The sequence below is a fragment of the Lolium rigidum genome, chromosome 6 (genome assembly GCF_022539505.1).
Source record: "Lolium rigidum isolate FL_2022 chromosome 6, APGP_CSIRO_Lrig_0.1, whole genome shotgun sequence".
In the NCBI taxonomy this organism is placed as follows: Eukaryota; Viridiplantae; Streptophyta; class Magnoliopsida; order Poales; family Poaceae; genus Lolium; species Lolium rigidum.
In genome coordinates this window covers 256543948-256560776 of record NC_061513.1, presented here as the reverse complement: position 1 = coordinate 256560776, position 16829 = coordinate 256543948, and the positions used below count along the sequence as shown (strand labels likewise).

The 16829-nt window shown below is 43.4% G+C and overlaps 1 protein-coding gene across 1 annotated transcript; it reads right to left on the bottom strand.

Annotated features, from left to right (window-relative positions):
- Positions 1-4356: 4356 nt before the first annotated feature.
- Positions 4357-8633, bottom strand: LOC124660589 (shaggy-related protein kinase GSK1). Its single transcript, XM_047198415.1, has 12 exons — positions 8533-8633; positions 8348-8428; positions 7731-7790; positions 7354-7626; positions 7182-7256; positions 7039-7095; positions 6391-6531; positions 6244-6294; positions 6070-6165; positions 5815-5898; positions 5168-5269; positions 4357-4959 (listed from the first exon to the last, which is right to left on the bottom strand). The coding sequence occupies exons 1-12, from the start codon at positions 8617-8619 to the stop codon at positions 4867-4869; spliced, it is 1200 nt and encodes a 399-aa protein (XP_047054371.1). The 5' UTR covers positions 8620-8633; the 3' UTR covers positions 4357-4866.
- Positions 8634-16829: the final 8196 nt, after the last annotated feature.

Here is a 16829-nt window from a genome sequence, read left to right as displayed (position 1 = left end):
ACCGGAGCTTCGTGTCGATGGGTTCGCCCGACTCGGGAGGCGCGGCGGCGGCGGAATCTAGTGGCGGCGCGGAGAAGTGGGGAAAGACCGAGTGGTTGGGCAGGCTGAATCTTCCGCGCCCCCTAGATATAGATTCACGTTTAGTTCGGTCTTTCGACCCCTACAAGTAGGGGTCGAGTTGCGTTGGGTCTGTAAAAAAAAAATAGGGCTAACCTACTCTACGCCCTTTCGTGAACTGAACCCATAAATTTGCAGTTATTTTACAATTTTCAGTCTTTTACGGATGTTGTTAGAGATGCTCTTAAGACCCTATCCAGCTCTACTCGCTAACTTGTTAGCTGCAGGTCAATGGAATTTTGCACTGCAGTGCACTGAAGATTGGAGCACAATACTAGCACAATACCTCACACTCGTCCAGGATGGGTACGGTCTTAAACAGGCGAAAGAAGCAACTAAAGTAGCTAGATGAGCTTACCAAAATTCACTGGTAGAGAACTTGTTAGCGAGTAGAGCAGGTGACCGGCGCCGTCGATTTGTCGAATTCCGCGGGCGAACTTGTTAGCTATGGTCTCCTCTGGCTTGGCTCGTTCGGGTCAAAGGGTCCATTTCTTGCCGCGCCCTTTAGAAAAATGTTAGCTCAAAAAGATTGCACGTATGTTCCGCTGAACTTGGATCTAACTCACAAATATTATCACCAACTTATTCCTAACTTGTGTTGGTGGGTTCGCTGACGCCGTATATGTCTCACGTCATAAACCTAATGAATCTTATAACTTGCTGCCATCACAAAGAAAGAAAAGACACTGCCGCTTTACGCTGCTTTACGACAAACGAAAAAAAAAACTAGACATGGGAGCATATGCTCCCGGATAGAAAGGGGTCCGTTTTGTGTGGGGCAAAAGAAGCATGGGATTCCATAAAAGGGTTTGATGAAAGAGGATAATGCAATGTGATAGCTCCAAATATTGATATTTTTACTGATGATTCTTCACTATCTATCACTTGGTTTTATTGAGTTTTTGTTAGATTTTTTGTTTCAACTAATATTTATATCGCAATCCACGTGAAACCTTGTTTTGAATTATTTATTTAAGGAAACCATCACTTATGGAGGATCCCAGGGTATTTATGAGCCGATTGCAACAAAATATAAAGATTTCCTATTAAAACCAAATTGATCCTGGTGCAGTAGCGTGTTTAGCACGCATCCAGATGGGCGGGGCCGACCATACCACCCGTCCGGACTATGCACCGCCGCCTTCCTCATATCAATACAAGCATCTTTCGTAAAGGGAACAATGAGAGAAACAGAGCGCATCAGCCATCATTCGCATAAGAAGAGAGGAGATCAGATATAAAGAAGGAGAAGATCATCACCGACTCTCGCGAAGATCTGCCCCCTCTATATCATCCTTTCATCCATCCCACCCCACATGTACTGAGAGAGAGAGAGAGAGAGAGAGAGAGAGAGAGAGAGAGAGAGAGAGAGATTCATACTTGTAATATTAGGGATTAAAACCTCTATTTCATCCTGGTTTGTATTTAATTTGATGTTCAACTATTGTGGCTTGCTACGGTAATATCGAGATGAACTCTATTTACATTTCTATGATATCATTGTGTTTTCTCGTCTCATGTGTGAGTAGATCCCATAGGCTTGGGAGATGTAGGGGATTGGTGAGATGTGTGCCTATTCTATCCCATCTGTTTGTGAATTATGATTAAGATGATTTTGTATGAGAATGAATGTCTATGTGCACCTAATGCTGCTATCTAATTTAAGGGCTCGTGTAACATGATCTCAAGAACTCATAGACAGGGAACTTGTTTGCTAGTGAATCGGTGACCCCCGAGTGACACGACCGATATCAAAGATGATCCAGCAATACTCGAGTAATCACAAGGAACAACCAAACTTAAAGTTTTGATCTGGTTTAACCACCTTAATAGATGCGCTTGCCATGGCTTTGGTAACAGGAAAAAGGATCATTGAAGAAAGATGAAATCAACCAAGAGAAGTCTTCTCTATTTTGGGTTGCTTGACTACTCAAATATAAATACGAAGAATCATATTCACTTATCACATTTACTACACCAGGCATATTCATTATCACCATGAACTGAATCTTCACGCACCTACTTTTTCGTCTGCAGAAACGCATTTTACCTTCTAATAGTTGTTTACTTTTATGCAATTTACTTTATTGCACTTCCAATACTCAAAACTCCCATATTTATATTCACTCTTCTCCATTTCAATCCTTGCGGTCAATTTACCTAAAATTTGTGACACCTTGCGTGCGGCAGAAACACCGCAGATAAACATCCTACTAAACTTCTCGTTGGGATGCGATATAAAAACAGAAAATAATACTTTCATGAAAATATGCATGAATGACCCTGTGTTCTTGCAGGCCATCACAATGCGCGATTTTTTGGCTATCACCCACACATAAGAATAACTAGGCGGGAGAATTAAAATCAATGTGCATGAATACCATGTATTGCAGATGCATGCAAACCTCAATCCTACAAGAAGAAGGTGGAGGTTGACTTGAAGATGCAGCGTTTGAGAGCAACAACATCGCTGCATTTGCGGCAAGCAGACAAAACCCTAGATATGGTAGAATGAGCTCCCATGTATGTGGGGTAAAATGAATTTGGGATTCCATGAAAGGCTTTGATGAATGAGAACATTATGAAAGGAAAGGGTTGAATGTGTGTCCATGAAATTGAATTTTTTTTGCCGTCACCCATAAATTATTGCAATATTTAAATTGCAATATCAATGAATCATGAGAGTGACTAGGCTAGAGAAATTGCATAGTTATTGATATTAGGGGCTTTGTTTGACTAGGAGGTCAACTTATTGGTAGGTAAGTTTTTTCTGGATCGAACTCATTTTACATCCACTTAGATAAAATAAATACTTGACTTAATACATAGACAAGATTATGGATGACGGTGTTGGTTTGCTTTACGATGTCGTCATCATAAGCATATCTTTTAATAGCATTACACATGCTGCGCTCATTTCAACCCTTTGATATTTTCAGGTAGCTTTGATGTCTCTTACAGGTAAGACGAAAAATTGTTTTTTCTTGAAAAAAAAGTTTTTCTGAAAAATTGTTAGATCAAAAACATTGCGCATATATTCCGCTAATTTGGATCTAACGCACACATTAATGTATGAAGACTTTGTAACTATCTGCCATACACGGGACTACCAATAACTCAACTTCAAAGTCAGTTTTCTGTGGGACGTTTGAAAATGCAAAATTAAATAGTATAGCGACAAAAATTACAACTTCACTATTCATGTATAATTTATTGATTTCTTACCTCTCAAATGAATATGAGCTTGAACTTCAATTTATTAATATTTATAAAACATTATCATTCTAATACACCACTATTTTCTAAAACCCTTTAAGTGTGGTTTTTTACAAAGCTGTCATTGCAACTTTTTTTGCTTTTATTTTTTTGCGAAATTTCTCCGATCTATTAATAATCATCAATGCTAGCCCGGAGAAAGAATAGCCTCCAGTTTCTCGCCGCTTTGTGTTAGGATTCATTAATCCTGCCCGAAAGGTAATAAAAATTACAAGTAGATATTTGAACCATTTAGCGATGACTAAAGACACTAGCAAGAACCGTAGGCGCGTCGCCTTCCTCGCCCCTCCGTCTTCAGAGTCGGGAAAACCTTGTCGTAGTAAAATTTGTAGTAGGCACACTGAAAGTCGTCGTGCTAAGTCCAAAAGAACCAGCACATCAGAATAGCAACCATCGACAATGATGACAATTGTAGGTTGGAAGAGGTTGATCTAAAACCACACCAACGATCATGAAAACCGAAAGGGTCCCAGCGATTCCGCCTGCTTCTTTAATTCTTCCAATCACTTCGGAGGCCGAGCATTTCGCAGCCAGGTTGATCACCACGCTGCTACTTAACAGGACAGGCCTGCACTTCAAGAAAGGGTGGCCAGCATCATATAGTCACGGAAGCAAACTAGGGCATTGAGGATTGCTATCTCCCTGTGCTGTGCACAGAAACACGGTTTCGAACAGGCACCGGCAGTTGTAAACATCATCTTGCTAGGCACCGGCAGTTGCTAAAACAGCACCCCCCAAAAAAACTTTCTCCCCTGGTTGCCATCAACCGATCATGGGATTCCTTTAGCTCTCAGCTTCCTATAGTATGATCGTTAAACAATGTGTATGCCAATCTGACACAAATCATTCTGGGTTATTCAGCCAGGAGTTGGAATAACCCAGAATGCATTTAGCATTCTCTTCTGTCAGATCGGCGTACAAATTGTTTACCAATGATACTAGCAATTGAACAATCCAGACAACGAACAATTCAACAGCATTTCTTAAAGCCTGGAGGTACGGTTCCTGATTTGCAATAACCATGCGTTACACCAGGTAATCAGACAAAGTAACAGAAGAACAGTCATTGCGGTTGGCGGTAACATTTTTACATCAGGGAGAAGGAACAAAACAGGGAGCAGCTATACTGCTGCTGCATACAGGTACTGCTAAGCATTACAAAAATGGCGAAAACGAAACAGGTCACAGGCCCCTAGCATTAACATGTCTCCACCACCTACATCATTGCCTTACCTACTAATAATAATTAATAACTCAACCAACATGCGTTGCCATGTACTTAAACACTGGCAGCATCAACAACTTACGGTCAGATAATTTACATAGTTGTACTTCTTTCTCTTGCGCCGAACCAGTCTCTCCACAGGTTTTTAGGAGAGTTATCTTCCAAGATGATGAGGTCTGAGCTTGCGTATTTGCAGCTTGCAGAAGTCGGACAAACAAAAAGAATGAGCGATGTGGTACCACGCCCTTCTAGCTCCCAGCATGCGCGAAGTTGAGGCTATTTTGCCGTCGAACATGCTCGGGGATCAACCTGTTGATGAGATCTGGAGAGGCGTTTGCTAGCTGCATACCAGAAATGGGCATTGATGAGCACAGCGAATCAAGAGCCCAAGAGGGTTCTTTCCAGGCTAGCAAAGGCATGGCACACTGGCATTCCTAATAATTGAACTGATATATCTTGAATGGGGCATGTGATCATGTGCCTGAAACTAACTCTATTTTTTCTGCAAATTAAATGGTTGCCATTTTGAACAGTGTCCCTTTTACTTACTTCAGGCTTAAAGTTGAACAGAGGGGGGAACGGGCGTCCATTCGGCAAGCGTGCATTCGGCTCGCGTAGCTCATCAAAGAAGGAATGTGCACATGCATCAAGCTGCATACAAGAAACCAAACACGTCAGGACATTTTGAACTCAAACAGGTTGGTACTTTGAACATTATGTTGTTTTCCACCTATAGTAACAGCATTAACAGAGACCCTCTTTTTAGGTGGACCACTAACTGCAGTCAAACACATGTGACTACACAGTGTGCCACTCACTAACAGCCAACAGTGTTTAATGCTGGACCAGAAGCTAATCAACGACTGAAAGCTAAACATTCATGAACCGACTGCCGAAAACTCCCACAATAATCCAACTTCCAGGAAGGTGTAGCCACACCTCGTTCGATTGGGAAATGATTGAACCTATATTCTTTTCTTTCTAGCAAAAAAGATAATTAACTGTAATGCAATATTTGGAGATGAATGGTAGGATATGCAAACCCATGTCAGCACAAAAGAAATGTTTGGAATGAAACAAGCTTAGCTTGGTATTGGAATGAAACAAGCTTAGCTTGGTACTACACACAATTTTGCACTGGGTTCAATCTACAGCTTCAACGACAATCCAAAAGAAGCCAAGCACAAAAAACTCACAGCAGTGCAGCGCAGACTTGGTGAATATTGGAGAAGACGGGAGGCAAGATCTATAGCTTCGGCAGGCATTCTCTTGTGGAAAATCTGGGGAAGAAAAAGCAGAGCAATCAGTTGAGCAGCACAGTAGCCTAATTCACAATTTCTAGATGATTTAGAAACTGGTAACTGAATGCCTACAGGATGTGGACTCTACTACGCAAATATTATCACATGGATACAGATGATCCAACATAATAAGATTTAACGTATGTCTACCTTGTGCCAAGGATGAGCCTTTATCTGAGGAAATCTGAACTCAGTATAGTTGGGGTTCATGCATCGAATTTCCTCACGGGTTGGAGTACCGAGAACCTGCAGTAATATCACATGAGCTTTACGAAAAATCTGTATTAAGACATAGAATGTGGCATGTGGAACATTTTGCATTACCTTTATAATCTCCACTAGCTGATCAACTGCAGTCTCTCCTGGAAACAGAGGCTGACAAATACACAACATGCAAGATAATTAGAATCACCACAGGGACAATGGTATCGAGTCAATATACTTGAAAAGGGCTAAAACTCGTTAACCAACCTGACCAAGAAGCAACTCTGCAAGAACACATCCAGCTGACCATATGTCTATTGAAGTTGTATATTCAGTTGCACCAAATATGAGCTCAGGAGCACGATAGTAACGAGAGCATATGTATGAAATATTGGGTTCACCAGGTACCTGACGCAACAAAAGGGATATGGTCAATACACGGGGTTGAAATCTCAGTGGAACTAACAAACAGAAGAAGAAAGTGATGCAAGTTTAGGATTTTGTGCAACCAAGGTCATGCTTGGCATCCATGCAGCAACATGAATGAAATATACAGATTCAAGTAGAACTGGATTCACTAGAATTTTGAAAAAAACGGATTGAAATAGACAGGCGGACACCGATTATCCAAGATCAATCATAAAAATGGATAGTGATGGGAATCACAAGTTTGGGGAAATTACAGCTTCAAGATGTAAATTTCAAAGCTCAGGACAGACTATCAAAAAGTTCGACCATCTTGCAAATTATCATGCTAAAGTATCATATTAATGTTGAAAATGGGGGAAAGAATGAGATAAGATACATGATGTGTAAACACTATGACCAGTCAGCCACTAGAAGTCTAGAACATTTCAAAAACAAATGCAACTACTGAAACAAACTACTAATTCGTAAGGGGGGAAATCAACATACCAGGACTTTTGCACTTCCAAAGTCACAGATTTTGACTTGGTGTGTTAGAGGATCAACCTGTATTGGCAAGAGAAGAGACCAAATCAGAACCAACCTACAATTAAATCTTAGAAACAATGAAATTGTGTTCACATAACGCATACCAAAACATTTTGTGGTTTCACATCCCTGTGGCAGACTCCTGGAACAGTATGAATGTAAGCTAGCCCTCTAAAAAGCTGCAAATATGGGGAAAAAAGTAAGCATCAGCAAAGCAAAAAAAAAAAAGGAAGTTAGAGGCCGCCAGGCAAGTGTTAGTATGTTAAGTTCACAGACCTGATACATGTAAAGCTTGACATAGATAAGCGGCATCCGCTGGTTGGCGTTGCTGTAGTGCTTGAGCACCCGGTAGAGAGTCTCGGGCACATACTCCATGACCAGGTTGAGGAACAGCTCGTCCCTGCTGGTGGTGGAGAAGAAGCAGTGCTTGAGGGAGACGACATTGGGGTGGTCCATGGAGCGCATCAGCTGCAGCTCGCGGTTCTTGTAGCGCCGGTCCTGCAGAACCTTCTTGATGGCCACGGTCTCGCCCGTCTCCAGGCACTTCGCCTACATGTGAGAAGCGGTTTGATTCGGTAAGCGTTGCCTCAACAAAGGGTCAACACCGCAGACACGCAGAAAGGAGTAGCGGAACTTGAGGCCGAGGGGCGTACCTGGAAGACGATCCCGAAGGAACCGGTTCCTACTACTCGCTCGGCCATGTAGCTAATCGTCTGCAATCAGGGTTAGAACAATAAATGAGTACTTTGAGAGCCAGATGAGACAATATACAATAACTAGTTCGGGTTGTATATTTCACACAAGAGCTGCAATATCGCAATTATTTCACAAGCAGAAAGAATTAGAACCAAAAAAAAAACGTATGGACCAAAAGCAACAAAATGAGCAGGAAACAAGCAGTTGCTTAGAACAGGATTTCACTGCGCACTTTAGCCATGATACGGGTAGCAAGCACTAGATCGAGCGGCAGCCACATGGTAAGCTGCCGCCTGCCAACCCGTTTGCAAATCACCAACGGAAGACACTGTTTCTGGTCAACCAAATCCACAAAATGGTGCCGCAGCACAGTGATTTCCTGGAAGAATCGACAGCGGGACACCAAATTCCCCAAACTAGGACAGTACTAGAATCTACACGTTTGCAGGCAAACGCAAATCCTTTAGCAGGGCGAGAGAATACTATGCAGCTAACACCACGGCACGAGCAGAACAGACGCATTTAGCGAGCACGAGAGAGAGGGGGAATAAAATCGGGACGGCGAGCTGCTCACCCGCTTGGGCTCGCCGTTCTTCCCGCCGATGGTGGTGGAGATGATGTGGCCGGTGACGGGGTCGCCGCCGTCCTCCCTCTTCTGCAGCAAAACACCCAGCATTAGCCACAGAAGCGCCGAGGCAAGCAGATCGGCTCAGATCCGGCGGAGACGCCAGATCTGGGAGAAAAACAAGCGGGCGTTACCTTCTCGTTTGCCGCGTGGGGCGGGACGGCGGTGGCGGCGGCGAGCGGGGGCGGAGCGTCCAGCACCATGGGGTCCGGCGCCTCCATGGGGTGGCGTGCGCGTGCGGGCGGCGGCCGGCGGCGGAGGAGCGCGGCGCGAGGAGGGAGGACGCGTAGAGCTGCTGCTGCTGCTGCTGTGCTGCTGGTTGTGCTTTGGGGGCTGGCTGGCTGTGGCTTTGTGCCTTTGTGGGTGTGTGTTGGGGATTGGGATTGGGATGGTGGTGTGCTTTTGACCGGTCGCGGGCGGGTGATGAGTGCGAGAGCGAGATGCGGCTTTGGTTTGGACAGACAGGTGGTAACGATTTTTAGAGGGAGATAGAGTGGTTAGCGGTAGTGGAAGGCCAAGGTGGGAAATGGGATGGGAATCAACCTGCTGGGTACTGATGATGGATGCTGCTGAAACGGTCGCCACGTGGTATTAGTACCACCAGCACTTGATTTAATTTAGTTAGTTTTGATTTTCTAAGAATTTTTAATTGTTCTTATGCAACTTTGCTGAGAACGTTTAGTTTTGTAGAAATATACAGTTCATCTATAGCAAGGTTTGCTGAGAAGCCTAAATCCTTCATGCAAAAGATGTCTGCTGAATAAATTTATCTCAGTTAGGAGCATGTTGCTTTGATCATGATATATATCTTGTCTATCAACACCACTTCGTCCATTCAACATGTAATACAATTGACATTTGAGTTTATTTTTGTTCCTCTACAAAAGTTGTTTTGCTAGTATAACCTGATACGACCGACATCTTAGTCGGACCACACTACTCATCTTCCAACTGGTGGTGACATTTGAGATCAAAACAATCGCTACATCAGTATTACTAGCAACATTCAATTTTTCTTCTTATTTTAAAGTGTTGTTATTTTTCTCTTAGAATTGCACATAGTTAATCTCCATCTCGGAGCTGGGCTAGATAAACCCATTGAAACAATTGCCATCTTGATAGTATTGGTAGTTTTTAATGCTGGTTTATATCTTGGAAAAAGTTAAATTTCGATTACGGCAAAATAAAACTCATATCTGACTCGGAACTAAGGAGGGATAGATAAACATACTAAAAATGACCTTCTATGTCGTCTCTAGTTCTGGTAGACTATAACTTGTGATCATGTTTTTGCACTATGTTTTTTTTTATTTTTCTACCATGGACGCAACGAGGTAGGGAGTGATGGCGGTGGTGCATGGAAGAGGCGGGATTTCACAGCCGCATTGGGTCTAAGTGGCTGATTTTCCCGCATTGGGCTGAGGTTTGCAGCATATACCAGGTCTGTTCCTACCTTTCTCCGGGTTGATTCTCCCGACGCGAGCAACGATTGCTGCTGAGAACCTATCTGTGGTGGCATCCATCAGGCTGCGATGCTATTTTTCCGCAGTACTTCGGGAGCCCAACGGCGGTGGTGCTACGGAAGTGGGAATTCAATAGCAAGGTCCCTGTTGGACCAAGCTACGTTAGCTTCGTCTACGCCTTCACGAACTGCCCTGCCTTCATTCATGGTGGGTTCATTTCAACCTCTTGGCCTTTTAGACATTCTTTGATGCATCCTTTTTTGAGGTTGGGCCCGAGCATTTTTCTCTCATAGTTCTTTGTTTTTGGAAAATCGTTAGATGTAAGTCTTTTTGCATCGACTTGGATAAATTGAAAGTGTAAAATACGACAAATTTCACAAATATCTTTCGAAGATGAGTTCACCACCAGCCGCGATTTGAACATATTGGTGTGGTTTATGGTGTCGTCATCACAACCATAGCATTTGATAGAATTGCATATGGTGCGCTCATTTTCAAGCGTTTTCGACGAGCTTTGGTGCTGCTTATAGGTTACATCAAAAAAAATTTCTTGAAAGCCAAAATAGTTTTTTTTTAATTTTAGATCGAAAACATTGTGCATATGTTATGTCGACTTAGATCTAACTCACAAACTAACAAACGAATACTTGGCGACTATCGTCCAAACATGAGATTACCACCAGCACATCTTGTAACTGGTGGTGTGGCGGGCTCTCTAACACGTTGTATGTGTCTCATTTTATAGACCTAATGAATTCAATCTTGCCCCCAATCATCAAAAACATATAATTCGTCAAACTAAAAGCGTTAAGCAAACAAATTCAAATCCACATGCATAAATATTATCATATATAGCATATACAAACCATGGCAGAATAAGGTGGAGGTTTCATTGCTAACACGTCGATTTGGAGCGAAGATAATGAGTCTGAAATTCCGTGAAAGGGTTTGACAAAAAAGAAAATTACAAAGGGAGAGACAGTGAATGGGTATACTGAAATTATCTTTTTTGGTCGTCACCAACATATGAGAGTGACTAGGCTAGAGAAATTGTATAGCCATTGATGTGTGGGACTTAGTTCGACCAAATAACCGTACGTCATCCACTCAACATATATTGCAATTAACATTTGAGATCATTTTTATTTCTCTATAGAAGTTTAATTTCTAGTATAACCTATTACAACTGATATGTTAGTTGTATAACACCTAGACTAGATCAAACCAATCGTCACATTAGTATTTCACCACTAAATTTCCATCTTACTTTAAAGGTGTTGTTAATTTTCTCTCAGAATTGCATATAGTTCATCTCCATGTAGGATCTAGGCTAGGTAAACCCATTGAAACAACCGCCATTTCAGTAGTATTGATAGTATATAATGTATGTTTGTATCTTGGAAGCACTTAAAATTTCAATTGCAACTTAGATAAAATGTATCTCCGACTCAAAACCAAGTACGGCTAGATAAACTCATGAAAATCACCTTCTAGTTTCTAGTTATGGTACATATAACTTATAATCTTTCTGTTTCACTACGTCTTCTTTTTTCTAGTACTACTGGATACACTATTCTCCATCTTCGAAGATATTGATAAACCGACTCAAACAACCGATATACATCAGTATTTCTAGCTAGCAATCATTTAATTTTTGTTTTAATCTTACAATAATTATTCAATTCTTAATTACAATTTGATACAATTCATCTCCAAATGCATGTACTTGAAAGGTAGTTTTCATTTTCCATGCTCGATTATCGTAGTATTTATATCTAAGAGCATTCTGAATAGCACATGTTTATAACTTTGAGGGCCTTATTTTTTGGTGATACACATAGGGGTTTTGTCAAATTTGAAGACTAAGAACAATATCGATGTTACTTATAGATAACAATATTGTGAAAATGAATACACTTGTATTATCCATGTTTTAGACCAATATTCTTAATGGTATTCCAGTTATTTTTGTAAAGTTTGTGTCCTTTTTTGTTTAGTGACTTTCAATCACTTTTGTGACATTCTAGTCACTCTTTTGTGAAGTTCTATTCACATTATTTGTAATTTGCTTTTTTAGTTTTACGTTTGTTGTTGTTAAACTTTTGTGCAATTGCACTTCCACCTTGCTTTTTTTATTTGTTACTTATTGCAATTTGATTTCATTATTCAGTCGCACCTTTTGGTGTAAATGTACTTCAATAACGATGCTCAAAGTGGCTAAAACTTTTGGAAATTTGAGTGGCTTGAATCCTAGACACTCCAATAATTTTTTTATTAAGTACGATGATATTACATATCTTGTTTGTAAGTGGCTGGTACAAAAAATACATTAGTCGCTACCACATGTAAGGGAAAGGTTACTATCTACTTATACTTTTTTTGTTTTAGCTTAATTTGTTTGATAAGGAATGGGTTCATTTGGCTTTAAATCTACCAAAAAGTGTTTTTTATGCGAAGAAATCTATAGGAAAATCTTGGGTACACTCTAGTATGATCTTTAGAATGTAGTAACATCATAAGATACTTGTTGGATTATAATCCTTAGGATTGATTCTTTTGGGTATCTATGAAATGGATTGTGCTACCCAACTTCATATGCAATCCTTTTAGGGTGTGTTTGGTTGTGGTCGCGAAGTGGAATGTAATGAAATGATTCCACACCTATAGTCCGTTTGAGTGTTTAGTTGAGAAATGGAATGGAACGAGGTGGTTCCTTAAAAGACAATATATCACCTAGTTCTGGAATGCACGCATACCTCCAAATTGGTTGAATCTCTCTGTTCCTCTATGCTAAAGCCACCCATTTTCACCCACCACCTCTCCTCTCTTAGAACTTTTTTCGCTAAATGCACCCTATGCGTGCTCAAATATTATATTCCTAGAATCTGTCCCATTCCACTCTCCAACTAAACACAGGAATGAAACCAAACCATTATATTTTCCAATTTAAACTAAACACGAGGATGGAATCAACCCGTTCCTCTGGAATGGAACCATAACATTACATCCTACTTGTTTCTCAAACCAAACAGACCCTTATATATCCCCTATGTCACAGGAATCTCAACGTCAGGTGAAACCTCTTTTTAGTTTTCCTTAGTGAAGTCTGATGCCTCTTAGATCTATATTTCTCTTTAATCCTCCAAAAGTTTGTGTTTATTTCCTAGCCATCAAGAAAACGTCTATTATTGTTATCGCCAGATTTTGGCCAAATCAGGAGCTGGGCCGTAAGTGACGATGGGCTTCAAGGACGTACACGTGGAGCATCTTCGAAGCGGCCTTGCGCTAAGAGTTTGGGCTAAGTTGCCCGTGTATCTGTAATATAGTAGATCGCATTGTAATTTAGATTAAGAGATAGAGTTTGGCCCGTGCACGGTTAGGTGCACGCCGCAATTAGAAAGTCCCTTGAACTATAAATATGTATCTAGGGTTATCGGAAAAGGAGGACAATCATCGTTCAACCAACACAAATCAGGCGCATCGCCACCCCTTTCTTCGAGGGTTTCTCCCGGGTAAGCACCATGCTGCCTAGATCGCATCTAGCGATCTAGGCAAGATACGTTTATTCGTCAACCTTGCACTCGCTCGTGCCTGAAGCCTTGTTGATGGCGAGCAGTACTATTTATCCTTAGGTGTTTAGGGGCTTGCATTGATGCTTTCACGTGCATATCTCGCGTGGCGATGCCGTCCCTCGACACCTAGCTGCCCTTACGTCTATCCGGACGTAAGGGCGACATCTTGCTTGTTCGTTACTTAGTAGATCCGATCCGTTATAGTTGCTCCTTGCTCCGCAGGGATTAGTTTAATATCTCGCATAGTTAGGCCTTACGCCGGGGTCGGAGGATCCGGTAGTGCATTAGATGTTGTTCACCGTCCTCGCGAGGGATGTTCCGGGAATCGACGTTATGTTGGTTTTTAGGCCTCTCGTAGGGGTGGTTTGCATCATCTTCCGTAGTCGCTAGGCCCGATCACACGTAGGACGTTCCGGCTATGCGGTGAAAACCCTAAACCGTCGTGGATCGTTTTAGCTTTGTCCTGATCAAGCAGGATCCCCATGCCATTGCAAATCCAACATGAAACATGGGGCGATCGGCTCCTTGAGCCGATCCACAGGAAAACCTGAGAGCCGATAGGGCTCGTATTTAATGTTTACGTGTCTACCATGCAGGAACAATCGAAGCACTCTAACACCTTCCTGATCGGGTCTAGGTCAGGTGGCACGCCCTAGCAACCGCCAGGACGTGGCTAGAAGATTTGCGGGACGACGCGAGGTGCCAGGGTCCACTAAGCGGCCCTGGGAGCTTCCCGGCTCTTCGTGTTGCTCAGCCATTGCCCGTCGGTGGGTTTTGGAGGGTAACACATTCTGGCACGCCCGGTGGGACAACCTTCTGCAACATCCACGTCAACATCGGCATCCGAGATGGCGGAGGAACAGATCACATGCGAGGATCTTCCTCCTGATCATAAGAAGAAGTACGATGAGCTGAAGGCCATCGTTGAAGTCGAACTCATCGGCTCCTCTGAGACAACCCGTTCTCACAACATCAAGCTCAAAGGAAACACGTGTCTGTCGCATGGCGTCAATACAGTAGATCTCAGCCCACTCTATAAGGGAGCCGTGGTTCTCCTTTAGTGTCAATATGGCCAGCCGGTGAACCGCCATAGCGCGGACAAAGCGAGAGCAGCCACTCTCGTGGCAAAGATAAAGAGGAGGCCGTTCCACGCGACCGGCCCCAAGATGATGATAGACGGTACCTAACCGAGGAGGAGGTGAGAAGCATACGGTATCGGCGCCCACTCTCCGTGCATCTGCTCAACAAATATGAACAGCAGTATGACCGACGTCGACGCTACGACGAAGACGATGAAAAATATCGTCGGTCTGATGCAGAAAACAGGAGGTATCGTCAGCATGACAGGAACAACGACGGGTATGAACGCCACGTTAGAGGGAGGTCAAGGGAGCAAGACGACGTGAATAAGCACTGGAACTGTCCCTTCTTCAAACATTGCTGGGACTCAGGAATGAGCCGATTGCCAACAATCGAGAATTGCCCAGAATGCAAACAGCAAAGGAAAAGGACAAACGAAGTGTCAGTGTTCGAGCGTCTAGGACCTCTCCCACCACATAACGAACGAGCTGAGTCCTCTCAAGAAGAAGACCTCGAGGAGTCAGATGGAGAAGAGGATAGGTATCACCGGCCAAGGTGGTGCCCTGATGGACTCAGCCATTCTCAGAAGCGTAGAGTGCAGCGGCTGCGAAACCTGGAAGAAGCCGAGGCACGCACTCGTACACGTTGAGAAGAGCACGGCCCGATCTGGCCGTGAAAATTCAGCAAACAGCGGAGACGAAGGCGCGCCCGCCAAAGAAAGTATGACGCCCAAAACAGGCGAAAGCCGATGCACAGGCATCGGCTGATGCCGATGCAGAGATATCGGCTGGTACGAACACAGTATTTAGGATCTCGTCAGAGATTTATGACCCAAGGCATGGTGAACATGCACCCGTCGAGTCGCGCCACCATAATAAGAGACCGAGAAGTTGTAAACCCTCATCAAGCATCGTGATGGAAAAGGAGGCCGATTTTAGCGATCGGCCAGCATTATCCTCAACATACGCTTTGCCGGTATTCAACATTGACCTGGCAAGCGATGGAAAGCTGGGTTATGGGTTTACATCAGCGGACGAACTAGAATAGATTGATATTGGTCCTGGGGACAAGCCGCGGCCAACATTTATCAGCAAGAAATTAGACCCACACCTGAGGGGCCTGATGATAGCCACTGTTAAAAGAGTACCCGATTGTTTTGCCCGGGATTATACGGAGATGCTCAGGTTAGACAGGAGCATCATTGAGCACCGGCTCCCTCTGAAGAAAGGATTTCGGCCGTTCCAGCAGCGAGCACGACAGATGAAGGCCGAAGTCTTGGAAGAAGTCAAGAAAGAAATCAAGAAGATGCTGGACGCCGGATTCATCAGGCCATGCGAGTACGCCGAATGGATTTCCAATGTTGTGCTCGTGGAGAAAAAGGACGGCCGATGGCGCGTAGCCATAGATTTTCGGAACCTTAACGGCGCCACTCCGAAGGACGAGTATCCGATGCCGGCAGCGTAAACCCCGATCAATGCACGTTGCTGGTCATAAAATATTGAGTTTCATGGATGGCAATGCTGGCTACAACCAAATTTTCATGGCTCCGGAGGATATACACAAGACTGCATTCAGAGTGCCAGGCTCAGTAGGCTTGTTTGAATATGTGGTCATGATGTTTGGACTGAAGAACGCCGGCGCGACATACCAAAGGGCCATGAACTACATCTTCCATGACTTAATTGGCAAATTGGTGGAGATTTACATCGACGACGTGGTGGTAAAGTCTGTTGCGACGGACGGACACTTAGAGGATTTGCGACGAGTCCTGGACCGAACTCGGAAGTTCGGATCGAGAATGAATCCGAAGAAGTGCGCCTTCGGTGTGACGGCCGGTCAGTTCCTAGGATTCTTGGTCCACGAGCGTGGGATTGAGATCGGCCTAAAAAGTCAAGAGGCAGTTCGAACGATGAAGCCGCCCACCACAAAGAAGGAGCTCCAATGTCTCATCGGCAAAATTAATTTCGTCAGAAGGTTCATCTCCAACCTGTCTGGGCGAATTGAGCCGTTTATGGGCTTGGTCAAAATCAAGCCCGATGAAGAGTTCCGCTGGGGGCAGAGCAACAGCGAGCCTTTGACGATATTAAGGAATACTTGACCAAGCCACCAGTGTTAGTTCCGCCGCGGCAGGACAGGCCATTCTATATTTACTTGTCAGTGGCTGACACCTCCATCGCGTCAGTGGTGGTGCAGGTTTATGATGGCCTAGAAAAATTGGTTTTTTACCTCAGTAGAAGAATGTTGGACGCAGAAACAAGGTATCCTGAAATTGAGAAGTTGTGCCTCTGTCTGTTCTTCACCTGCACCAAGATCCAA